Source organism: Diospyros lotus, chromosome 8 (assembly GCF_014633365.1).
Source record: "Diospyros lotus cultivar Yz01 chromosome 8, ASM1463336v1, whole genome shotgun sequence".
Classification (NCBI taxonomy): Eukaryota; Viridiplantae; Streptophyta; class Magnoliopsida; order Ericales; family Ebenaceae; genus Diospyros; species Diospyros lotus.
The window spans coordinates 41,860,000-41,885,451 of NC_068345.1; the positions used below are offsets into that span (position 1 = coordinate 41,860,000).

At 38.2% G+C, this 25,452-nt stretch overlaps 5 protein-coding genes and 1 long non-coding RNA gene across 7 annotated transcripts; 2 read left to right on the plus strand and 4 right to left on the minus strand.

Annotated features, from left to right (window-relative positions):
- The first annotated feature begins 1,824 nt into the window (after nucleotides 1-1,824).
- Nucleotides 1,825-5,290, plus strand: LOC127808985 (serine/threonine/tyrosine-protein kinase HT1). 2 transcript variants are annotated; one of them, XM_052347756.1, is made up of 4 exons: nucleotides 1,825-2,230; nucleotides 2,518-2,941; nucleotides 3,539-3,994; nucleotides 4,340-5,290. In XM_052347756.1, exons 2-4 carry the CDS (start codon nucleotides 2,525-2,527, stop codon nucleotides 4,586-4,588), a joined length of 1,122 nt encoding a protein of 373 aa, XP_052203716.1. In that variant the 5' UTR covers nucleotides 1,825-2,230; nucleotides 2,518-2,524; the 3' UTR covers nucleotides 4,589-5,290. The 2 variants fall into 2 exon arrangements, with proteins under 2 accessions (XP_052203716.1, XP_052203715.1); XM_052347755.1 differs by having other exon boundaries at nucleotides 1,825-2,941.
- Nucleotides 5,291-6,829: 1,539 nt separating this feature from the next.
- On the minus strand, nucleotides 6,830-7,893 carry LOC127808987 (uncharacterized). Its single transcript, XM_052347757.1, has 2 exons — nucleotides 7,145-7,893; nucleotides 6,830-7,043 (listed from the first exon to the last, which is right to left on the minus strand). The coding sequence occupies exon 1, from the start codon at nucleotides 7,769-7,771 to the stop codon at nucleotides 7,178-7,180; it is 594 nt and encodes a 197-aa protein (XP_052203717.1). The 5' UTR covers nucleotides 7,772-7,893; the 3' UTR covers nucleotides 6,830-7,043; nucleotides 7,145-7,177.
- An 871-nt stretch (nucleotides 7,894-8,764) lies between these two features.
- On the minus strand, nucleotides 8,765-13,075 carry LOC127808250 (probable carboxylesterase Os04g0669500). The gene is made up of 6 exons (XM_052346701.1): nucleotides 12,723-13,075; nucleotides 11,359-11,411; nucleotides 9,904-10,027; nucleotides 9,707-9,828; nucleotides 9,203-9,310; nucleotides 8,765-9,119 (listed from the first exon to the last, which is right to left on the minus strand). The coding sequence occupies exons 1-6, from the start codon at nucleotides 12,868-12,870 to the stop codon at nucleotides 9,030-9,032; spliced, it is 645 nt and encodes a 214-aa protein (XP_052202661.1). The 5' UTR covers nucleotides 12,871-13,075; the 3' UTR covers nucleotides 8,765-9,029.
- A 1,355-nt stretch (nucleotides 13,076-14,430) lies between these two features.
- LOC127808251 (uncharacterized) lies at nucleotides 14,431-19,092 on the minus strand. The gene is made up of 3 exons (XM_052346702.1): nucleotides 18,579-19,092; nucleotides 15,367-15,540; nucleotides 14,431-14,875 (listed from the first exon to the last, which is right to left on the minus strand). The coding sequence occupies exons 1-3, from the start codon at nucleotides 18,942-18,944 to the stop codon at nucleotides 14,807-14,809; spliced, it is 609 nt and encodes a 202-aa protein (XP_052202662.1). The 5' UTR covers nucleotides 18,945-19,092; the 3' UTR covers nucleotides 14,431-14,806.
- A 2,112-nt stretch (nucleotides 19,093-21,204) lies between these two features.
- Nucleotides 21,205-22,727, plus strand: LOC127808907 (uncharacterized). Its single transcript, XR_008025002.1, has 3 exons — nucleotides 21,205-21,979; nucleotides 22,115-22,224; nucleotides 22,416-22,727. It is a non-coding gene; the product is annotated as an uncharacterized LOC127808907 (long non-coding RNA).
- Nucleotides 22,581-23,795, minus strand: LOC127808906 (uncharacterized). The gene is made up of 2 exons (XM_052347616.1): nucleotides 23,381-23,795; nucleotides 22,581-23,241 (listed from the first exon to the last, which is right to left on the minus strand). The coding sequence occupies exons 1-2, from the start codon at nucleotides 23,793-23,795 to the stop codon at nucleotides 22,754-22,756; spliced, it is 903 nt and encodes a 300-aa protein (XP_052203576.1). The 3' UTR covers nucleotides 22,581-22,753.
- Nucleotides 23,796-25,452: the final 1,657 nt, after the last annotated feature.

The window sequence follows — 25,452 nt, forward strand, 5'->3', positions numbered from 1 at the left end:
ATAGCAATTACGAACATCTAACACTCAATAATGTTGATGATGCTCGCTAGCTAGCTAGCTAGCTAGCATTACTTGTCCAATTACGAGTAGGTACGGTCGTTTTCAAATCTTTTGCATTGGCCGGGCAGAGATTTACCAACCAAAGGATGTGTATCGTAGACAAGACTGGGGGGGACATATATATATATAGAGATATATATTGTTTTAAGAAGACTGGTAAAATATAATGGGGTACTCCCTTTCATTTTCTTGTATTTATTCTTGAAAGTGATTGTTAGTTGGTTGATATTAACTAGTTCTATATATATATATATATGGCAATATTCCAGTCCTTTTGTGGGTCGCATATTTACATCATTAATTTGATACGATAAGGGTATATTAAGGTTTGTATATGGATTAAGATTGTGGCTAAAACCAACTTTTAGCCATTAATTAATATTGTATTGGCATGGCTAAGTTTGGATTAAGATTGGAATTTTCATTAAGGGATCCCAATAGGAACTGATTCTTACTAATTATTGATTTGTCGTATTATGTATTATAGTATGGGATATGCAATTCTTTTTTCTTTTTATGTTCTCCAAAATAAAATGAAAGGGTAAATTTTAGATTTTAACAAATATTTTTATAAAATAAGCGTACGTAACTCTTTTGTCAGATTAGACCCATATTTTTGTCTCTATATTTTTATGTTTTTTTTTTATGTGATCACTCAAACTTTTTGTTGTTTCAATTATATTTATATATCTGTTTTTTTGAGTTAATTTAACCCTTATACTTTATCATTTTTTTTATATGATAAGTCGAACTTTTATTATTTCGATTACACTATTGAATATGTGTTTTCGAGTCAATTTAATCCCTGTATTTTGATGTGTAAAAAAAAATGAAGTTTAAATTGACTCATCTTATTTTATATTTTTTTTTACACGTCAAAATATAGGAGTTAAATTAACTAAAAAATTCAGGTACGTGAGTATAATCAAAACAACGAAAAGTTTATGTTGTCATACAAAAAAAAAATTAAAATATAAGAATTAAATTGACTTAAAAATATAATTAAAATAAATAAAAGTTGTGATGGTCACAACAAATTAAAGGTGAAAAATAGAAGGCAAAAATATGGATTTTGCCAAATTTGTTAGGAAGCAACATCCCCGTTCCTCACCATATCAAAACGGGGTAGGCCGAGGTGGGGTCAACTGACAAGCCATTTGTTCCTAGGCCCAACAGCCCAATTCGGCACTTGGTCAGGTTGGGCCTGGGCCTCAAGTTTTCTATTGGGTTGGGGCCAATCCATATTCCTTAAGCATGTGCCTCTCTATCTTGTATTTGTGGAGGAACATTGGACTTGGCTTACAAGCAAAGATTGATTCTCCCATCTCATAATTAAATAAAGGTTTTTCTTTTATATATTTATTTAGCATTTAAAATAAGATAAAATAAATATATTTTATTTTTAAAAACATCATCAATTAATAAAAGTATTTCTTATCTAAAAAAAATAATAAAATTATTTTTAAAATCAAAAATAATATTTAATAAATATAAATTACCTAAAATAAAATATATTTACTACAACTTAATCTATATTCTAATTCTAAGGCCCTTAAAATAAAATGGCCGGAGAATATCTAACACATCACTCAAGTCCCAGCTCTCAACCTCTGGTAGAATCATTTAATTGTTTTTGGCAATGGCATGCTTTGTGAACATATTCTTTCCCTACGATTATGCTTTCATATTCTTCAAGCCATTAGCGACCCAAGTAAGGCTCACAGTTCAAGAATTCTATAAAGTTGTAATTTAGTATTACAAAAATCCATATAATATGTTCAAATGATTTTGCATCACAGATCGATAGATAGAACTTTGAAATAACATGCATTACAATGAATTAATGTGCATGGATGCTGCATATACATCAATACATGTCCAAATTCCAAAGTCTCCGAGTGCTCTATCCACTGAACTTTTCCTCATTTGCATTGAATGATGCAAAATGAAACAAGAGGAGGGCTTTGATTCGGTCGAGAAAGAAACCTCATGCCCTCCTCCTCCCTCTCTCCCTCGCTATCTGACTTTCAGCTTCACTTTTTAGCCATGCAATCACGGGTTACCTCTGAAAACTCTGCTCTGAGTTCATCTTTCAGCTGCCAAACAACCTACTCTTCTTGATTGATGATATTGGAAAGAGCCGTGAAGCAAGCTCTGCCTTGTCTTTCTGGTAAATCTGCATTTTTTATGAATTTGCCCTTCATTTGGTTTCATCTTTTAACACTGGGAAACTTCTCAAATGGAGTGCTTCCATTTGTTTTTTCTCTCTAGATTTTGATGGGTTCCTCTTGTTTTTCCCAGTGTTTTAAGCAATACATGAAAAACCATTTCTTAATCCCTCTTTACTTCAGAACCACCCATGTTTCTGAATCAGTTCATGCACTTCCTTAAATCAAATCACACATTCAGGAGGAGGACCCCTTTTGCTTGTGTTTTCTGAAGCTCAATGATGCACAGAATTTCAATGGCGGGCTCGTGTTTCAGCCCATTTCGGCTTAGAAAATCCAAGGGAAAACCGTTTTCAGTGCCTTCCTCTTCGATATCTAAAATAGACTCTGACTTGGAGAGCATGGAAAGGAAGAGATTTGACAGTTTGGAGTCATGGTCGATGATATTGGAATCTGACAACGTTGAAACTTGGGAGGCATCAAAAGAAGATCAAGAGGAATGGACGGCGGATCTTTCGCAGCTGTTCATTGGCAACAAGTTTGCTTCAGGAGCACATAGTCGGATCTACAGAGGAATTTACAAGCAGAGGGCAGTTGCAGTGAAAATGGTGAGGATTCCAACCCACAAGGAGGAGACCAGAATTTTGCTGGAACAGCAATTCAAGTCTGAAGTTGCCTTGCTTTCACGACTCTATCATCCCAACATAGTGCAGGTCAGACTTCACATCCACCAATTTGCTAGACTTGAAGACTATGCTTCTCTTCTGTTCTGTTATATTCTGTATAGAATTTCCATTGATTTGCGTTTTCCAAAGATTAATGATATTTAAAATATGATCAATATTTCGTTTTCTATCTTCGGGATGATCATCTAGGACCGGTAGAGGTAGTTATTAGCTCATCGAGCAAGCTCCATAAATCAATTGGCTTCTCTTGAGTTCTTTTAGCAAGATATGTTTCATTTTGCATAGAATTAGCTTCTCCGTTGGAGTTAATTTATTTGGCCCTTATGTTCGTTGAGTGTTACACCTTTAGGTCTTGTAATTTCACTAGTCTGATTGAGAAAAGGGTCATGGGGACCAGAACTTGCGGTTTTGAATCTGCAAACTTACAGGACAGGAGTCTGCAGTTCTTTCTGTTCGTATTATGGTTCAATCGGTAGAGCGATTGAAGCTTTAAGAATAAGCTCACTACTAGCAAGTAATTCAACAACATGACGACCAATTGGCAAATCTTAGCTAAAAATTCTAGGAAGTTTTGATCTTGCAGACGTTTGTGTAAGTTAGCGATGACATTTTCTTCTTCCACAGTTCATTGCAGCCTGCAAAAAGCCTCCAGTGTACTGCATCATAACAGAATACATGTCACAAGGAAATCTAAGGATGTATCTCAACAAGAAAGAACCATACTCGCTTTCAATTGAAACAATTTTGAGGTTAGCCCTTGACATATCTCGAGGAATGGAGTACCTTCATTCACAGGGGGTGATCCACAGAGACCTTAAATCAAATAACTTGCTTCTAAATGATGAGATGCGTGTTAAGGTTGCAGATTTTGGCACATCATGCCTAGAAACACAATGCAAAGAATCGAAAGGAAACAAGGGAACTTACCGTTGGATGGCCCCCGAGATGATCAAGGAGAAACCTTACACACGTAAGGTCGATGTGTATAGTTTCGGGATTGTGCTGTGGGAGCTCACTACAGCTTTGCTTCCATTTGAAGGAATGACTCCTGTGCAGGCTGCATTTGCTGTGGCTGACAAGGTTAGCACTTTCTGTAGACTTTTGGATAAAAATTAAATCATATTTTACTTGCTTCATTACAATTTTACTATGTGATGCTTCTCTGCCTTTGGAATAGTTAATGTTTTGGATAATCTCCCTCTCCCTTTAACAAATTTTCTCTTTGTATTTCTTTCCACCTGAATTACTATATATATGCTTTCGCTATCCATTAGTCATGATTCTTATCCGTTAGTTGAGTTGCTCTGAGTTAGCTGTTAATTTAACATCTTATCTACTTCGAATTTTGATTGCATTCTCCAAGTCCTATAACTTGGAAGCATTGTTGATGTTCGCTAACTAGCCTTTCGTTTACACCATTGACAGAATGAACGGCCGCCACTACCTGCTAGTTGTCAGCCTGCACTCGCGCACCTCATAAAACGCTGTTGGGCAGCAAACCCCTCGAAGCGACCAGATTTTAGCTACATTGTGTCTACTCTGGAGAAGTACGATGAGTGTGTGAAGGAAGGCCTCCCACTTCCTGCTCATTCGGTGCTGGTTAGCCGTAATGTCATTCTTGAGCGCTTGAAAGGCTGCGTTTCCATGAGCTCTTCCATACCTGTACATGCATGACAGCCGATGTACCTTCCATAGGTTAGTCAGTTAAAGATATGCTGTACATATTTCATGTTCTTTTTTCCATGTCTGGTCGAGAAGAAGATGTCTGAAAGAGTGTTTGGCATGTCTAGCCCTCTCTTTCAATTCACTTCTATTCAATTGCATGCCCATGCCACGCCAGTGTCGTCTAATGAAAGCCGAGTAGGCTTGGGATGACGTACCTTTGTGGACACCCACTACAGTGTCTGTTTTCGTGACAAAAAATTTAACTCGAATCTGATCCATCAATAATTGTGTTAGAAAAGAATTCGAACCTGAAAACCCAAGGTAGCTCACCTCCCCAGGCCAACCCCGTGGGAGAAGGCTGAGTAGACTTGGATGGTAGGGACGTGGGTCCTCCATGTCCACGCCAACAGTCAATCAAAGTTCTGGCCATCGACAGACAGTTATCTCGAGTTGATGAGCCCAGGGACGAACTCTCACTCTCTGCTGGCAATCACTTGGTGTCAAATTTAGCAACTACCATCTTCTTCAGGTTTCTATTTTAGACTCGAAACAATTAATGTACAGATATGGATGATGCATATATAGGGTTTGTTGTTAACATGGTTCTAATTGATACCCATTACAAATGGTACATGTTTCATCTGTATATATATTGGGGTTTCTGGGAATTAAAACTTGTACAATGTTGTCTAAACCATGGATCAGAGAGGCACAAAGTACACGCATTATGTTCGATCAATTCAATTCAATTCAATAAAGAACACACAGCCACGGTCAGCCCAATGAGAAGTAAGTTATTAGTTGTTGGCAATAGACTAGGCGTCAGCAGCCAATAAACAAGCTTTGTGTTGGATTAATTATTTGACTTTCTCCAGCATTAAGTGGCAGATTCAAGACCCAAAATTTTGACTTGGGGTGGATGAGACAAATATTACAAATAAGATAGAGATGATGGGTTGTTGCCTCAGCCTCAGCCATCCTATATGTCCTAATCATACTGTCCATCTAACTAAGTTGTATTTAAATATAATAATTCAATTAAGGGTTAAAATAATATTTTAAGGAAAACATGCAGCATGCTTGGAGCACTGTATTATCGAGTCCCGAGCCCGCTCTACACACCTCCATTTTATTGAAGACGATGCCCTTTGTATTGGCTCCACTATTGTATTACGGTTAATTACCCAGATACCCCCGCCAGCGGCCAACCCCAGTTGAATTTCACAATTACCTACCACAATATTCGTTTACTTTAAATTAATATTAATAATAATAATGATAACACATCAGTACTATAATATGGTCTTCTTAAGATGGGTTTAATTAAGAATCAAATTTGATATTGGATACGTAATCAAGACCTTGATCTCATACCTTCAGAGAATGTGTTAATAGTCTAAGGAATAATTAAGTTGACGGGCGCCACCTTTGAATGGTTGAAATTGTGACTTTCAGACTTGTTCAGAGTAACGTTTGTAATGTCACCTGGTTGGTTGGTTGGTTGGTTTATTTTATTAATAAATAGAAATACTAACTGAAAAAACAATGTTTCCAAGTTAAGGAGGAGATAGGCAATTGGGTGAGATGAGCAGGGGTAATATGGTCCACAAAAGAGTTGAAAGAATCGATGGCTTGTGGAGAACAAAATACCGAAAAGAAAGGAAATTGCTTTGGAGGACTCGACTCAATTTTATCTTCGCTTTAATCGAAGCTCCTCACTTTTGCCGTCCTCGTTAATGCCAACGTGAATACGGCCAATTCACGTCCATTCCCCTGACACGACCGTTTTGCCCCTCCCAAACGTGAAATCCCCAGCGTCCAAAGCAACAATCCCGCAGGGGACAATTTCGAGATTGAAGAAACTGGAAGACAAATTCCCGGACGTGAAACGACGTCGCGCTGGTTCCCGAGCTCATCGGCAGGGCAGAGTCAGCCCCCGTCCTACCACCAGAGAGAACTAATGATCCTGCTCTCCCATGACTCACAATCTCAGAGGATCGATGATCAGCTTCCCAGACGCATTCACCCAAAGCTTCCCACTTTGTTCTCGACTCTTCAAGTTTAGCTTATCTCGGTATACTTTTCAGAACCAGAAGAAATTAATTCAAGCACCCATAAATTAGCACGAGAATGAACGAAGTCGGTTCATGTTTCGACGATCTGAGATTTAATTACAAGACCAACAACGTTGTTCGTTTCGAATACAGGCAATGGTTCACTGACGTCGAAACGGATTCAACCACAATAACATTTGAAGCTTCAACATATCTCCAACTCATTCCATCTTGTTGAAGTTGTTATATACATATTCACAGCATATATGTAAGGGTAACAGCCATTTCCCATAAAGATTTGGCATCTATAGGGGAGTAAACTAACTCTGATCAATCAAAACTAGCTACCCGCCTTTTACACTGGAAAGGGTAACATCCAACTCCAAGGAGGAGGGAGAAAGGATTGATAGCTAATCAAAAAACAATAAAAACAGAAGAAAGGATGAGATTGAAAGAGAGAGTTTTTGTTATATATATATGGATAAGTAGTAAAAATTAAAACTAAACCAACCTCTTCATTCTTTTTGTTTTTCATTGAAACTCCTCAATTCCAAACCCGCCAAATCCTCTCCCCAAGAAAAGCCACAAACTTCCTCACTGTGCCCTTTTCAAACCCTTCTTCTCCCTCATCGCCGCCACAGTCTCGCCCCTCTCCGCCATCGCCGGCGCTGGTCTCCTCCACCGATTCCGGCTCGGCGACCTCGACCTGTTTAGCAATCAGCTCGGGCTGATTCAGCTCACGATCCGAGCTCTTCGGCGCTCTCTTCCTCCTATCCCTCTTGTTCTTGTCTTTCTTCCCTTGAGCCAACCCATCTTCGAAAGCGTCAATGATTTCGTGAATTCGATGGCGATTCGGCGACGAGTCCCACCTCACCCAGTAACTCGTGTAACACCTGAAGCAGTAGCAGTTGAAGGACGGCGCATGGTCTCCAGTTTTTCCGGGGCCGCCGCCAGCACCAGTCTTGTGGGTGTTTCTCCGGCTGCCGGAAGGACAAGAGATGAGGTAGGCCAGGACTTCCTTGTCTTCCGGCGAGAGCGCCGCCGCTAGAGTCAAGATGGCGGCTGGCAGGAAAGCCAGGTGGTCCGAGATGACCGGTGGAGATGGATGAACGACGGCCTTGCGGCAGAGCTTCTTCATGGCGGTGGATGTTTGCTTGATATGATGATAAGACACGGCGATGTTGGGGATTTGAGGTTTTATGCGAATGCAGCGGTTGATCAGTTGGTGACTTTATTTGGAGTAATTGACCGGACATGTATGAATTTGGAAAACGAGTGTCCTTTCCCTTCCTTATATTTTAAGATTTCACTAAATTATAATAATAGGTATTTTTACATTTTAAAAAATATATTAATCTCATTTTGTACTTAATCAATTTTAATCATTATCTTTAATAATTAATATATAAAAAAAATATTAAAACAGCCGACAAAAAGAATAAGAGAAATGAAATGAATCTTACAAATTGTTCTAACCTTAGCGTAATTATCAAATAAACAAATAATGAACGTCCTAAGTCAAGTTTTTTAACTTACTTTATCAAACATATTTAAGTTATAATAAGTTTAACAATAAAATATTTTAAAAACTTATCTATTATGATTAGAGCAACTATTTTTTTTTTGTATCATATGAATCTTTTATATATATATATATATATGCATTTATTATCTATTTAGTCATAAAACATAGGTATATCTATAGTCATTTGTGGGCACCAACATATATTATATTATTGTTCATTTTGACCATTTTTAGTTTTACCTTTTACCTTTTCCAACATAATAAATTAATAATAGAGTTATGTTTCTCAATTGGACGAAGACTTAACCCTCTAAAAGAAATTACCCAGAATCATCGATCGAGCTCTGAAGGCAATGCACCCGGTTGCATTGCATGTCTTATCTTTTGCAGGAAATGATGGATGCATATATAGACGAAGAAGAGTGAAAGACTTTTCAGTTTGATTAGCAGCGGACATACTTATGATACAGTACTCTTGATGCGACAGTACCTACCTACTACCTTTTGAATAAAGTGTAACCCAATCATTCATTCATATGAAATCTGATCAGTCTATCCCTTGGGAGGGTTTGTTTTGGAAAAGGTATTAAACTTATATAAGATGTCTTATATTTTGAACTGCCTCGATATATATAACGTGAAGAAGAGCACGGGGGAAGCATTCCCTCTTGCACAAGGAAAAAGTAGAATGTCCTTTATGGCTTATTAAATCGGCAGCAGCATGTGAAGTAAAGATCCACAGCTGCATCGATAATCAATCCACCAATAATAATATTAGTCATCCATGCATAAAGATTGATCGAAGCATGGAAAAGCTTGAAGAACCAATGCTATTATCATGTCACAACCCTAATAAGCTTTATCATCATCATCAGGAAGAACTCCCTAATCGAGCCTTGATCCATGATTCCAAGTAATGCAGCTCCTCTTTGCTTATTGCATGGCCGATGCCCGGATAAGCCTACAGAGCACAGAGCAGATTCATAACAATTCATTCCTGAGCTGTAGGCAGATTATGGGCATACATATGGCATTGAACAATACCTTAAACTCAAAGTTAACACCAACTCGTTCAAGGAAAGGTGGTGCAGCTTGCCCGGCTTCAATCAGTACGGTTCTGTCAGCCATGCCATGAGACCACAAGATGGGCGTCTGCGAGTGTTACATATTTTGATTAAACAGCAAATCTTTGAAGCAATAGAACGTTTAAGATCCCTAGTACAACAGCAACAACAACAATTAACCTTAAATTTTGGCATTAACTTGCATGCTAAAGCTCAATATCTATGTTGTTCCAATGTGCATGCATTTGGGAGTGTGTTAAATGCCACACCAGGAGGGAGATAGAGCGAACAAATATCAAAATAACGCCACTATGGAAATGTTTGGTCAAGTGTTGCAGAACAAGTGCTTACTACATGTAAAAAACATGCCATGCCATAAGATGGTCCTCAATCTATAAAGGTAGACTTCTAACTCACTGGATAACACATTCAAAAACCAGTGCCAATTTAAACAGATACAAGTAGTCCATTTTGAGGAACGTACCCTCTTTGCATCTGGTGGAATTTGTTCGATAATAGATGAACTAAAAGGAACCCATCCACTAAAAACTGCACCTCCTCCTAGAGTTTTGGGGTATAGCAAAACACTTGCCAAGGTCAAAGCTCCTGTAAAACAAGAACTACCAGTTACCTACATGAAACAAACCAGTGGAAGTTTTTCCAGTATAGAGAGAGAGAGACCTCCCTGACTAAATCCACATATAAATATATTGCTTGGACTTGTGCCGGCAGCTATCTCCTTGTCTATCATTTTATGCACGTTCTGAACCGCTTTGAGAACACCATTTTCGTCATTTGGAGAATCCTGATCCACGGAGGAAACAATGAGTTAACACATCATACATAACTACAGGACACACATGAATCTAGTACAGCATCATGAAACCCAGCTTTGTGTCTTAAAAGGTTTCTAGCATGCGTAATGTGTCCTAACTTCATTTGAAACATTGCAGTAATTTCCAAACATGAACATAACACTGATGTGTAATCATAGTTGTTAAATCGAGATTCTCGAGAATCGAAATTCTTATTTTATGAATCATGAATCGAGAATCAAATCGAATCGTTAGATTCGGTACACATTCTCAATTTTAACTATACATAATATATATTCATAAAAAATAAATAATGTGCCCACCACGATCAATTCTTTTAAATATAAATAGATAAATAAACTTCTAAATATATTTGCTAAGTTTAAAATTATACCAAAAGGCAAAAGTATATCCATGTTGCCTTTAAATTCAAATTGTACCAAACCAAACCACTTTCAAAATAACAAGCCGGAGAAAAAAAAAAAACCCTACAATTATAAGGTTATTAATAAACTCCATTGTCCATAATCTTCACTAGTTATCAATCATTTTCATTTTCAAGTTCAAGAGCAGCATCATCTTCATCATCTCCTTTGTTTTCAAAGATAGCCAAACCGAACGAATATTTGATTAAAGTGCACATGCAGATAAAGTTGCACACATTGGATGAATCGGACAAATCATGTTATTCATGCAATTCACAGTTGATTCGTCCGATTCATAATTGATTCTAAGGAATTTTCGATTTAATCTATAAATTCGACTCGATTTCTATATGAATCGAATCGTACGATTCGAATCGTGAATCGTACGATTCTAAGGGATTTTAGATTCACCCTATAGATTCGAATTGATTTTTATATGAATCGAGTCAAATCGTACGATTCGAATCGTGAATCATAAGATTCTAACAACAGTGTGTGTAATGTAGAATTATCTTCAAGCACCATTGACTAAGCAGAGTTGCTGCCACACAAAAATAATACACAAACCATCCATTTAAAGTCTATTTGCATCAATAAGAAAAGCGAAGTTGAGTAAAGGTCCACATACATAATCCACTTCATACTTACTGACAAGAAAATCACAAATAAACATGTTTTCTGTTTCTTTTAAAAAGATGTCTATTCGGTTAGCATCTCCCCCATGGCTGATGTCTCATTTCTCAACCAACTGGCATATAAATGCAAATCCAATTTGCAGGACAACGTCAAAAGAGGATCCATGGGAAGAAAAGATCCACCACTCATAAAAGAGATGATATTCCAAACACCAAAAGGAGGAGGAGGGGGGTCCAACAAAGAAAAGAAGCAGCACTTACAGCTGTCACTGGTATTTCGTGGAGATCAAACCACGAAGGCATCACGACACCACCTGCAAAAGAACCAAACACGTAAATGGCATGCCATTACAAAGGAGATATAAGTTATTTTTACCGACAAAAGTATGCCGACTAGATGCAATAACTTCCTCACAGAATTTATTGTTTCAAGCTTGAAGCCACTCATAGTAGAAGGATGGACATCACGGAATGATGTCAGACCAAAAGGCTAAGTTGATTGGAATAATTCAATAACTGGATGCAGGGCATCTAGAATATCCATTACATGAGCTTATTTTGCCTACAGGGTCATGGAATCTGAGGACTCTCAAGTTTGTTGTTTTACTGGCAGCCTTATGGGATACAGGAATATATACTTATTAAGATTCAAATGGGTGCTGTATTTATTTAACCTCTTTATCAAAGGCATATTTGATTCTCAAAAGAGACATACAACTTAATCAAACCAAAGGAGCCAAAATATATAGTAAATTTGATTGTAAACCAGGATGTTGGCAACTAAAGCTTAAAGAGGGAGCCGGAGATCTATGACTACAGTGCTGCTCCTTAACTAAAATTTATTTCTCATGGACATGTAAACCTTCTAACCATTATGCATCCTTGTCCTATTCTCATTCCATTTCTTCTCATGAACGTCACAAAGTGGAGAATTTTCTGAAATGCATTTGGAAAGTAAACAACATTTCAACAGAAGTGAAATTCAACCTCCATTTCCACTATAAGCCATTGATCAGTTGAAGTCAAATCCCTAGAACAATAAGCAATACGTAAAATTGCTAGTCTGAAATGAACTATTAATCATTCCCATTATTCACCTGCACATCTAGTTTATAGTTACATTACACGAGGGGAGATCTAAAGGGAGAAGAAAATAGAATCACTTATTTGCATCTACCAACTGAGATTAAAAAAAAAAGGTGAAACTTTTCACAAAGATATATTCTTTTTCATCCAACCAAGAAATAAACAATATATTTCGATTCAATGTTTCATTTGCTTTCCCAATCTTTCCGCCTTTGGCGTTCCCCTCCATAAATCAAGATCCAAACACGGCATAAAAGAATTCTTACTATCACCAGAAGTGAAACCTTAATGTGAATCAAATAAAGGTCGTAAAACTGCTTGCCACAAACAAAACAGTATACAAATACATGACAACCCATGTCTCAGAAAATCAAGCTTCGTTGTCACTTCAAAAACGACTTCAAGACTCTTATCAAACCCAACAAGACCCAGGATTACATGGTCAAAGCAAAACAGCCGAAGCGATTTATTCACCAGAAAAACACAATTGCACCAAAGATCATTACATACATATATGCATATGTGCTAAAATAACTTACGATTGCAGGTAACGGGTTGGTTAGGAGCAGAAGGGAAAGACCAGCGGGTGTTTGCGAACTGGGGAGAAGTGAAGAGGGTCCTGATGGGCTCGTTGGCGGGTCCTGAATCTCCCAACCCGTGAAGCCATACTATGAAGCTTCGAGCCATCAGGAGAGGTAGTATTACAGTAGCACCGATAAAATGGTACTTCCTGCCGCCGGTGGTGGCCACCTCCTTTTATTGGTCTGCGTTCTCGGCCGAGCGGAAGAGCAAAGACGACGAGGAAAAGGCTATGATTACCCCATTTAACGCCCACCCCGAATGGCAACTGGGGCTCCGTCCAAGTTAATAGGCCCGGCCCATTCAATTGCTCTGTTAATATAGAAACGGAGAAGAAGATGGTGGCGGTGCCAAGAAAGACCCGAATAAGGATAGCTCTTTCATTGATTAAAAATATAAAAATTAAATAAAATTTTCAAAAAAGTATTAGTGGAAGGTAATTTTCGAAAAGTATGAGCAGAAGGCGCTTGCATTCATGAGAAGCAAATAAAGAGTTAACCCAAACGGGTCGGTTGAGTTTTTTAGTTGACAGTTGATGTTGGGGTGAATGATGGCTAGGACTGCTTAATTGAAAGCAAGAAAGCCATCAATTCAGGGGTAGAACTCAGAACTCTCGACTGTACAATACTTGCTCTCAACCTGAGCACTTTTTATCACTGGAAGGAAAAGGAATGAATGAAACCAACCACAATTCGGTTTGACTTGAGAAGAATGAAGGGTGAAGTGAAGGCACTTAACAGTGAGACTTCAAAGGCAAGTCTTAGAGGCCCCGATCATGTAGTAATGCTTTCCTTCCTTGTTAAGAGCTTAAATCGACATGAGCTACCTATTTCCTTTGCATCTTTCTTTGCTCCCCTCCTCCCCCGTTTGGTTGGTGCATGAATGATTGGCATGTTCGGTTCTTGTTGCGATTGTTTGATTCATTATTCTTCTTGTTGTAGTTCACTTTTGGGCAACAACTTTTAAGTAAAGCATCAGTATCGCCAATGTTGCTGACTTCTCCATATCACCAGAGACTCCCTTATCCCCCAGCAAATTCGTATGGGATGTTCAATTATTTTGGGGAATACACTCAACACGTATCCAGAAAAATCGAGTTGATTTTATCTTTTACATTATCATTTTTACTCACAACACACTTAATTCAGTGTTAGATTTCGGTAGTACAGTAATATGCATGCATGAAGAATGGGAACAAATACTCCATTTTCCCATTGTCTAGCAGATAGTTTTGCCTATCGTAGAGAAACAATTCTGCACTCTTAGGTGAATGCTGCCGGAGCAAGACTCCAACAGGCAAATGTTATAATAAATTGCCAATCAAGCTGTCTAATTAACTGTTTGCGAATCTATAGCTGATAGAATCCCTTGTTCCGATCAGGTCTTCTCCGTGTTCTTCATTATTGTCACCGCCAGTACCCACAATGTGCTGATGCATTACTATTTCTGCGAGCAAAAACAAAAACAGCCTGTTGCTGCCAAGGAATGACAACGAAAATCTCCACAAGTTTCTTGTTTTTAAGCAGGACCTGTTGTATAGGCTGAATGTTACTGTGCTATGAGAAGATCAATAAAAAGTTGTGTGATTGAAGATTTGTCTACATAATCAAGATTGAAGTAGCTTAAACCATTCAAACGGCCTATCTTGTTCTGATCTGCGCCATGAAATGGAAGGAACAAGTTCACTTCATTGAATTAATGGCAAACAATGTATTCAGTTGTTGCTCTGACTCTCAGCACATAGAATCTGTGCAAATTGTCGTCGGCTCAGCAAGAGAGCATCAGATGAAGAACCAAGCTTACATAAATATGCTGCTAGAAGACGATGTAACACAATTAGAAAAGAGGGGGGGAAAAAAAGGAAAAAGAAAAAATAATGTGTTTCTAAGACAGGCACAGAACAGTAAGTAGGTCATTTCTTATGTCAACCCACTTCAGGTACAATCTTAAAGTAGGGCTCCAACCAGGCTTCCTCACTACTTGGTTCACTTTCCAACTGAGCGTCTTTACTCTGACCTGTCTTTAAATCAGATTCATGGGGCCTTCAAGCCAGACTTAGATCCAGCGTGCTTTCATTCAGATCTTGCCTTGCTAATGGATTATCGTTCAGAGCCTGACCAAAAAAAGAAACAAAATGTACAACTCAGTAACAGCAGGGCATGGGCGTGCATAGAAAGGTTTGGTAACAATCACATTTAGAGTTACCAATATAATCTAATGAATAAATGTCTTTTTCGAGGAGATAGAGAAGCTACAAGAAAATAATTCCATTCCATTCTGGTCCTCGTAGCAATTTAGGAAATGTAGCCGGAGGAAAAAGACAGAAAGGGGTTTTCACTACCATTCAACACAAAGTAAAGGTAACAAATACTCAGGAAGGGGCCTGAAAGGAGTGACCATCCATCAGTTATCTTTTAGTTCCCGTGCAAATAGACAACATCTTCTAATTAAAGGCAATGGCACGTCTCATTGCAGCTCACACAGGTGTTCTTATACAAGTCAGTCAAAAGAACATTTTTCTTGAGAGTGGAGAAGCCTCCATGAAGAACCCAAAGCAGGAACTATTGGAAAGGAAGCAAGACTAAGAACATCTTATCATGTTACCTGATTTTCTTCCATGGGCAGATCATTGATGTCAGGTTTTTCACCCAACCCATCACTCTTGGAAGTTGGTTGTGCTGTATTCGAATCAGTATCATTAGGCTTAGCTTCATTGACAACCTTTTCTGCAGCCTCATTTTCTAGAGCCTCAATTTTTTGTTCTTCTAGCACAACAATCTGAATGTCAAGCCATACAGAAATTCATCTATCAGCATAGCCAAGATCCTACTAGAAAACACATGAAGAGTACCAAAATGAAGAATGAAATAGACCTCTTGTATTAACATGGGTTTGGGGTACTACGTGCACAATTTGGAGCCTTGCAAAATTTTACTTCCTATTTATCACTTTACGAGATTGATTTTTTTTCCCCCTTTTCAGATATAAAGCTTTATTTTGCAATGACATGCAAATTCACTTGGTTAAACTTTGCCTATAGCTTCTTTTAGTTGTAAAATCCAAAATATGAATGATAGTCCCAGTGATTAAGTTTCATCAGCAGAAAAACAAAAGCTCAACAGACAGTAGTGTTAAATAACCTCAAAACCAAACTGCACTTGCCCATCCCCAGATTTCATCACAAGTTTACTGCCTTCTCGCTCTCCACCACTATCTTGTACACAAGTTTAACTCAATTAGAATGCACTAAGCAAATGACTAAAATTAGCAAAGATAAAAATGCCTCCACTAACAAGAACATATGCCCTCATATAACAGGCGACTGGCATTCAAGTCTCAATTATAAGGGTATCCTTTTACCTTAGCCATGCATGTTGTTGCACACACATCATGAAGGGTACCAAAAATACTTACAGATTGCTGATCTCATACATTTTGGATACAGCTTGACTGAGCTGGTCGTGCATTAAAGCAGACAACTACAACATTGAAACAGAACACTTAATTTGACTCCTTTATAGTTCTTCTGTTTATTTATTTATTATTATTATCATTTCGGTAAACCAATTTCAATCTTTAATGAGAATCTCAAAACTAAAACATTTTTACTCCTTATTTTAGGGGTATAAATGAACCGGTATGTTCACTGAACAACTCATGAATGAGTTTGATTTGAGCTCATTTATATTCATTTATTAATTAATTGAGCAAATTTGAACAAGATTTTAAAGCTTGTTTAATAAATGAGCCAAGCTTAAACATAGGTTTGTTTAGCTTGATTACGCTCATGAACACTTGTTTATTGTTTATATAAGAACTCATTTACAATTCAGCTAAACCTCATTTATTATTCGTTTAAGGGTGTGTGTGTGTGTATAATTTTTGTAGTTTTCATCATTCCCTTAACATCTCGTTACCTTCAGCCACTCTCCATTCTTTCCTCTCCCTAAAACTGTTACGGATCTTTGATTTTGTGTTCAGGCTTTGTCATTGGCTCAATAATTTATATTTGTTTTATTTATGTACAGGTAAGCCCATTGGCCCAAAATGCATTCGTTGACAAAGCTGACGTAGGAATGGATACCTTTCAGTTTATTGTTCATAATTTGTCTTTTTTGCTCACAAACAAATTCATTTATTGCTTACGAACAAACTCATTTGTTGTTTACAGACATGTTTGTTACCTAGCCCCCTTTTTTTTTTTTTTTTTCAACAAACAAACCTGAATTAAGCTTGAACACCGTAACATTTTAATGAACCGAGCCTGAACAGTCTTTAGCCGCACATAAATGAGTTGAGCTTGAACACCTTAAAATGTAAATGAGCCAAGCCCAAATACAGCCAAGCTCAGCTTAGCTCAATTCATTTACACCCCATTTATTTTCTTGCACTCAAGATAAGTTAGCTCCTGACACTGCTTTTGGGGCTTGAACAGTATACAAATAAATGACAACTCATGTCTCAGAAAATCAAGCTTCGTTGTCACTTGAATTGAGACAAATCATTTCAAAAAAATAAAAAACTAGGAGTTCTCTTCGAATTTATTTCATCATTATTTAGTTGATATTGGCCGTATATAAAATGATAGGAAAACCTTTTTCTTTAAACACCTTGATGGATAAAATTTGTGCTATGAACTAAACAATGTGCCTCTAACATCAATTTCCCAGATCCCTTATGCAGATGAATACCCTCATATTCTATGGAGTTGAGCTGAAATAGTTAGAATATCTTCAATGTGTTTTCTTATCCTTTTAGGCAAAGTTAGAGATGAAGATGAATCATCATCATCATCATTACAAGCCTTAATCTCAATGGATAGAGTTGACTGCATGAATTCTAGATCTATAAAACATCCTTATCTATAGCCATATCTTTTTCGTGATAAAATATCTGATGATTTTAAATTGATGAAGGTGAACATGGGAAATTTTAGATTGATTCCAGATGCTGATGTAAACAGTGTGGAAGTCCTGGCTATTAGTTTGCAGCGCATGGTAGTTCCTTTCCTTGTTCCCACAGGATCTTCTTTCAAAGCAAGATAAGTATGGAATTTGTGATTCAAATGTTCTAGGAGCCAGTGGTAAGTTGTAGAGAAAATAATTGTCTAAATGACAAACTTACTTCAGTCAGAGACTCAGAGGTACTGTCTGGAGTTTTCCAAATACTTTATCTCATAGCTCATCATTCCCTCATTGGTGGCAAAAAGAAGCCTAAGAGAAACCTCATATGAGGAGGTCTGGAGGGAGTTGAGTATACATGATGGAATAGGATACATGTGCTCTCCAAGTAGAGAGCAAAGAATGAGAAATAGAAGGTAACAGACTTCTAACCTATCTTTTCTGGGTAGTGGCCTTCAGAGAATTTTTTTAAATTCCCTCTGAAAATGTTGTGTAAGAAGGACTAGAGAAGATTATGTATTGGTGGTCCAAAATCATCTTTCGAAGAGTTTTGGATTTTGCATCTTTTGGATTTTACAAAAAGTTATCAAATTTTTTATGTGATGCATATATGGGCCATTAATTTCGGTATTCCATGTGCTTTTAGATGCATATAAACGCGATTTAGGGCCCCCTATGCTGCTATTTCTTACCACAACCCAATTAGTTACCATATTTACTAAATTCATGAACTTCGATTCAGAACTATCGATTCTTTTAAGTATTAACCACGCAATATATCCAGTTTTCTCCCCCTAACTCAACCCTCGAGAACCCGATCCCCAAATTTCAATAGGCAAAAACCCTACCTATGCGTATCTATACTGGTATAGAACAATTGACGATGAAATTGAAAAGTGTAGTGAAAGATAATACCGGAATATACTTGAATTTACGGCGAGGCGGCTCCTCGTCGGCACTGGCGGATCCAGTGGCGGCGGCGGCGTCCTTGGTGGAGCTATGGTCGGCGATGCTGTTTTTACTGTTATCGTTGTTTTGGGGCTGGGTAACAGGGGTCCACTTGTAGAGCAAGAGGTGCGAGCCGTTATTTCCGTTAACGATCGTACCATTGTGATTGGCAGTTTGAGGATTAGGATTATACGAAGAGCCATTGTTGCCGGCGGAGGATGATACCACGTGGACCCATTTCTTCTTCCACTTCCTGACCGGCCCGTTGAAAACCGCCGGCGCCGGAGCGTACCGGCTCGACGACCGGCCAAGTCTGGCCCCAACTCCCTCCATCCGCGGCGGCTGTCACTCGCCGGAGAGTTCCGATCCGTCAAAGAATCCACAGGTAGGGGCGTCTGTCTCCGTTTCCGTTTCCGAACCGCGTCTCAATTTTGGGCTAAATTACATCTCCCTCCCCTTGCGTTCCTCTTAACTTCTGTTTGTCGACATCAATTACAATTTCCGATTTTCACTTATCCCTAACCTAACTACGGGATAAAAAGTGGAAATAGAAAACTAATTCTATTTATATTAAACAGTTATCTCTAATAATGAGATAATTAGAGTTCTAATTGAATCTAATTCACTTATTAAATCCATTCAACTGTATGTAATGTAACTAAACCGACCCAAAAATTATTTTTTCAATAAAAATTACAATTAAACCAAAAATATTATTTTTATTTTAATTTAAAATATTAAAAAATATGATAATAATTTAAAAAAATAATATCCGCTATTTGATAGCATATATTATTTTATTTTATTAATACATGAATAATTATTATTTTTTTAAAAAAATTATAACTTAATTATGTATAAAAATATAATCATAATTTTAATAAAATATATTTATTTATAAAATTTTAATTTAATTCAATTAGGACTCGACCTATAAAATCTTCAATCTCTCCCTCTTCGGGAATCACATGCTAAATCAGATTGGCTCTCAAGTTCAGGTTAATGGAAGCTCAAAGCTTATCTCGCCATGGCTCCCTCTTCTTCTCCGTCGTCGTCCTTGTCACAGATCCGATGTCCAAAAAGGGTCTCCTCCAAACCCTTACCCTCTCTCCAGAAGGTAGAGGCTGTTTCTGGATTAGAAGCAAATCAGATCGCGGAGATGCTGGTTTGGGGCACAGACAAGCCTGATATGTTATTCAGTGACATTGATCTAAAAGAAGGCGATTTGGCATTAGTTGTCCTATTAATTGAAGATTTTTTATTATTTTGCTGTTAATATCTCCTTTTTGAGTGTTTATTTTGTTCATTTATTGGCGTCCTTCACCATCGACCCTGATTGGCTGATTCTATTGAAACTATTGTCTTCTCTTCTTCCCGTAGTAAGCAAGCACATTCAGGTATTGGATGCAACTTCACATTTAGCATCCAGTTTCTGTCTTCTCTCTGTGTAGTTTTTCTTTTCAGATTTAGGCATCAGAAACTGGTAGCCAAGTGAGAATGAATATTAGTATATACAAGTACACCGATATGGTAAGCATGAATTCGTGCACATAAATATTGTTATAGGAACCCTCGGGGTAGTCAGACGGTCTGCCCCACGCGTTTAGGAATTTGAGATATCGTGAGGTCGTGGGCTCGATTTTGTCTCCGCGTGAGACTGTGCAATCGCTTGTGTCTACCCGAGGGGCCAGACCCTGGGCTTCAGCTTGTAGCAAATCTGTCCATACACTTAGGTCAGGTCCAACGGCCGTGTATTTTAGGGAAGGTGGGATAGTCTGAGCTGAAGACCATTTATGTACTAGAGAGAGACCTCTCAAGTTTCCACGTTTCAAAAAAAAAATTGTTTAGGGCATTGAAAAGTTGGTCTATGATGTCAATTTCTATCACTTTGATTCATTTCCTTCCACCAGGCAGGCAGTTGCTCCCAAGTTGGAATTGCTTACCCGTTGGTTTAATCCTGCAGTGTTCCACCATATGAAGCAGCATATATTTTAGTATAATGAATTCTGTGAGTGTGGTAATTTGCTCAGGCTTTCTTCATTTTGATGTAGTTCACCAGCATTAGTTGCATCCTGCCGTGTTCTACAATGTGAAGCAGCATGTAAATTTTAGTATTAAGAAATTCTCTTATCATTTGTATTTGCTGAGGCTTCTATTCTTTTTTTTCTGAGTTCACTAACTGCAAGTCTCTCTCTCTCTCTCTCTCTCTCTCTCTGTGGATCTTTGTTTTTGGTTTGGGTGAGCATACATCTCTGTCCCAATTCAAGTTGGACTACGCCACCACACTTCCGAGTGCATTTCGCTGGAGATAATTAATTACTTAGTTTGATGAACCATAACACTTGCTAATGAAACCAGTCCTCGTTAACCATGGTATAATGGTACCATGGATGGGTAGCCTTAGTCTACTTTATTGGAGGAACTATAGAAGGAACAGAGGTTGAAATCCCGTAGCGTCTGATAGCTACCAATTCTATGAAGATCATTGCTACTTGGAAATATGAATATGTAAAATAGTATCTCTAGTGCACAAGGCTCTCCATTTTTTGAGGGTTGCATTTGTATGCAATCTTCTCCTTGCTTTTTTCCCCCCCCCAAAAAAAAAAAATTACCCTTATTCCTCTCTGTGTCTCTCTCTCTAAAAATTACTAAATCTTATTCCTTCACTTATAAGCTCAAGTGCTAAAGTAATTTAAATTTCTTGGAGTTGGAGGTCTATTGGAAAGTTGTTACGTTCTAGTTGTGTTGTAAATACCCTTTTATTCATTTGCAAAATATAATTTAGGACCACCTACATCCACGGATTGCGTTCTCATCCAATGTGCCTCGACTTTCATAAGCCTGCAAACTTTTGGTATTTATCCTTATTGATTGAAAAATCATGGGCTCTAGTTTTGAAAACAACTTCATTGCATAAAGAATAAAAGGCAAGGGGAAGGCTGTGGACAAATACGACCCGCTCCAACTCTCATAGAGCGGTGAATCTCGTGCTTGGGGATGCTCTTTTAATCTAGATCAACCTTAATGTTCATCCTTGACTTCTTCCAACTTTTGGGGCAAGGTTATTATGGCATGAAGGTGCACCAAGCAGTCACTAATTCAGGAGCAAGGTAAGTTCATTTTTGTCATCTCCTCTCAGCTTTGTTGCCTTGGTTAGTATGGAAAAGACTCCTACGCTTATTTGTTTATGATATTAATGTTTTCTCGACACCCACCATTTCTTTATCAGGAGCGTCAGGTATATGTGAATTGAGCAGTGGGATGGGGGGGGCGGGGGGGGGGGGGGGGGGGGGGGGGCAGATAATTTTACAGGGAAGATGGCCTCCCACTCATTCAGGGCAAAGAAAATCCTAAGAATACACCTAGCAGTATGGGGGCTTTTCTTTTTCTTTTTCTCTTTGTCCCTCTTCACTGGCATCTTTTAAGACATGTTGATAGTGGATGAAGTTTTAACAAAGTCTACAAGGTCTTACAGTTAAATTCTAACTTTCATTTCTAAGCAGTTGTGCTCGCTGGCTTGGAAATGATTGAGACTGCAGGGTCTGCTGCCAGCAACTCTGGTCAGAATGTTAAAACTAATACGAGACAGTTCCAACAATTCTCTGGATCAAAGGTAAAACTTAGAAGCTCCAGTTGGAGATTGTTATGCTAGGTTGGCTGTTGAGATTCCAAAATATCAAGGGTTCTGCCTTGGCCTGGCGTACCCACCCAAATCAGTTCCAATATCTTCATGGCTTTACAAACTGGTGAGCTTTTGTTCAGAGATTTTTTTCGCTGAAATCAATTTAGTATTTGCTTGTATAGGTAATAATCTAGAAGCTGCCGTAGTTGCATGATGTTGATTGGGAGCATGATGTTGATTGGGAAGGGGTTGTAGTATGGAACAGAGAGCGTGAAAGAGAAGAGTTCAGAATGCAATGGAAAAGATGTGATATATATATATATATATATTTTTATATGCATTATTGATTTAACAAAAGATCAATATTTACACTCCTTTCAACGATAAAGATCAGCCTTTTCAATTCAATCTACAAGCAAGCAGACGAGACGACTTGATCTAACCCAATTCCCAAATAAACGCGCCAAAATATAGAACCTCCTTCCATCAATCCATCCAAAACAATTTCTAAACAAGAATCCTATCTCACAACAGCATTACCATTAACCTTCAAACCAATCTTGCTCGCAAAATCGTCCCTACAGTGACAAGAAACACCCGGCAAAGGAGCAAAACCCACCGATCTTTTCCCGGCAAAGCCGGCATCGGAATCAGAGACCTTGACGGGCGATGCCTCATTGATCGTTCGTTTGTAAGAACCGAACCATTTGGCCTGCATGTATGAGAGTCGCCGCCATGGCGGCACGTGCATTTCCATGCTCTTCATGGAGTCTTTCATGGCATTGCACATTAGAGTCACTACCCGCTTCAGCTCGTCTGCTTTCCCCACGAAAATTGGAGGAAGAACTTGTAGTGCTGAAGCATAGCTGTGTGTTGGCCGGGCTATTTTGAATTCGCCGGCCAGACAAACTTCGATTATGTAGCGAGTTCCGGCGACGTTGACATCGATAAATTCGTAGGACCCGGATGGAATCCTCCCATTTCTCTCCCACTTTGATTTGCAGAGACCTGTACAATATTAATCGCGAGTTTAAGAATTCAGAGAATTTAGAAGAAATTACTCCTGAAATTAATGCCAATTCAAGATATGTGTGTGTGTGTGTGTGTGTGTGTATATATATAAAGAGAGAGAGAGAGAGAGAGTCACCGGCGTCAAAGCCTCGCTCACGCAGCCGAGACACCAACCGGCGTTTGAAGCCCTCCGGCGAAGAACCTTCGCCGATAGCGTCTCTAAAAGCGTCTTCAATTTCAGCATGAATGTGTTTCTTTACTTCATCATCTCCTTCGAGCCCCAACAAGCCTGCTAAGGTTTGTTTCAGCTCCGAATCAGAGCAATGGCTCTGAAATTGAGACCGATTTCCTTCTCTCTCCTGAACGTCGTCTCTTTCTCCATCCACTCCGCTCTCTCTCTCCATGAACGACTTGACGAGATCCGAAAGGTCAATGGCAGTCTCCGACGGCGAGTTCTCGCCGCCACGACTCTCGTGCAGCCGTGCCCGGGCCAGAGCCACCTCGTCAAAAGCCTCCGCTACCCTCTTGAACCTCACCGGCATCCTTGCCATGATCTTCTGGTTTATGAGACAGTTTATTGGGAGCGAATGAAGAATGGCAAGAAGACGACGAGAAGAAACTTGTGGCTATATAGAGAGATAAAGTTGTCTTTTCAAAGATGTCGAGATCATGGCGATAGAGTGTGTTCACAGACGAAGACAACCATTAATGGAGTCAGACAGTGAAAAATGAACACATCGTGATGGTGAGGACGCTAAATATATATATATATATATATATTGTGGTATATCCGCATATGCCAAGCCGATCAAGCCTATCGCGGCCAGGTGTTGATGGATCTTCCGGCATATACGGATACATTCGCTGTTGGATTTACTTTAGAGTAACTGTGATTATTATTTATTTATAATTATTATAATAATAATATTAATAAATATGACACCACCCTCAATGATCAAAGACTAAAGAGTTTTATCCTCCCATCAGTCGGCATTTCTTTCACGGGATGGCTACTGGCCGGGTGCTTTACGCCACGCGAAGCCGCAATAGTCCACGTGGCCCCGCCGTCTCCCACGTGGCAGACATGCCGAAGCATGAATGACGGCTGGGTTGGGATTTCCACGTCATCAGACGTCGCGAATAGACGCTGGATGGAGATAATAATGCGACGAAGTTGATTGTACATATTATGTGTCCAAATACAATGGATCTTTAACATCCTTGCACTCGCTGATCATTTATGGGAATGTTGTTCCATCTATCTTTACGTTTCTTTCTATCATTTCTGCTATATATATATATATATATATTACTTTCTAACTTTCCACTCTTATGGTATCATTTTGTTGACATTGTATTACTAAAAGTACAAGAAGGGTGCAAGCATGGAATTTATATGAAAATAAAATATTTTTTAGATAATTAAATTATTTAAAATTAAATTTTAAAAAAATATCAATTAAAAGTATTTGATCAGTTTAATTTTTTATTTCAAAATTGTTATACTTTTTCAAGTGTTTGATTATTATTATTTTTTATAAAAATAATTACATACACATACGAATAATCAATAATTAAATACACAAATTAATAATCAACTATATAAAATAATCAAATATATGCATATTTAAAAAATAAATTAAATATACATACACAAAATATTTATAAAAAAAATTAAATATACACACACTCATAAAAATTTGCCATAGCCACAAAAAATACCTAATGGAACCAAAATTGTAGTAAAAAAACTTCAACATTGTGAAGCTGCTGGCGTTTTGCTTGAAAAAGTTGACGAACTTGTTGGTTTACGAATACATGAGAAATGAGAGCTTGGGAGAGGCCTTGCACGGCAAGAAAATCGATGGGCATCGATGCAAATCGTCGCCATTGCCATTCTCCAGTCACCACCCATGCCTTTGCCGTCGTCAATCGGTGCCGCTACAAGTCTTTATTAGTGGGTGGTGGTGGAAGAGGAAGCAACTGTATGGTGAGTGGATTTTCCATTTCCATGGAAAATGAAATCCAACTCTCCATGGAAAAATCAATTCCAACAAAAATAAGAACTAAGGGTCATGTGACTACAATATGAAAAATATTTTTCATACAAAATTTAGCCAATCAAACACTCTAAAAGCTGAATTTTGGGTGAAAATTTGTCATTTTTCGTGTAAAATTGTCATTTTTTATGGAAAATATAGCCTATGG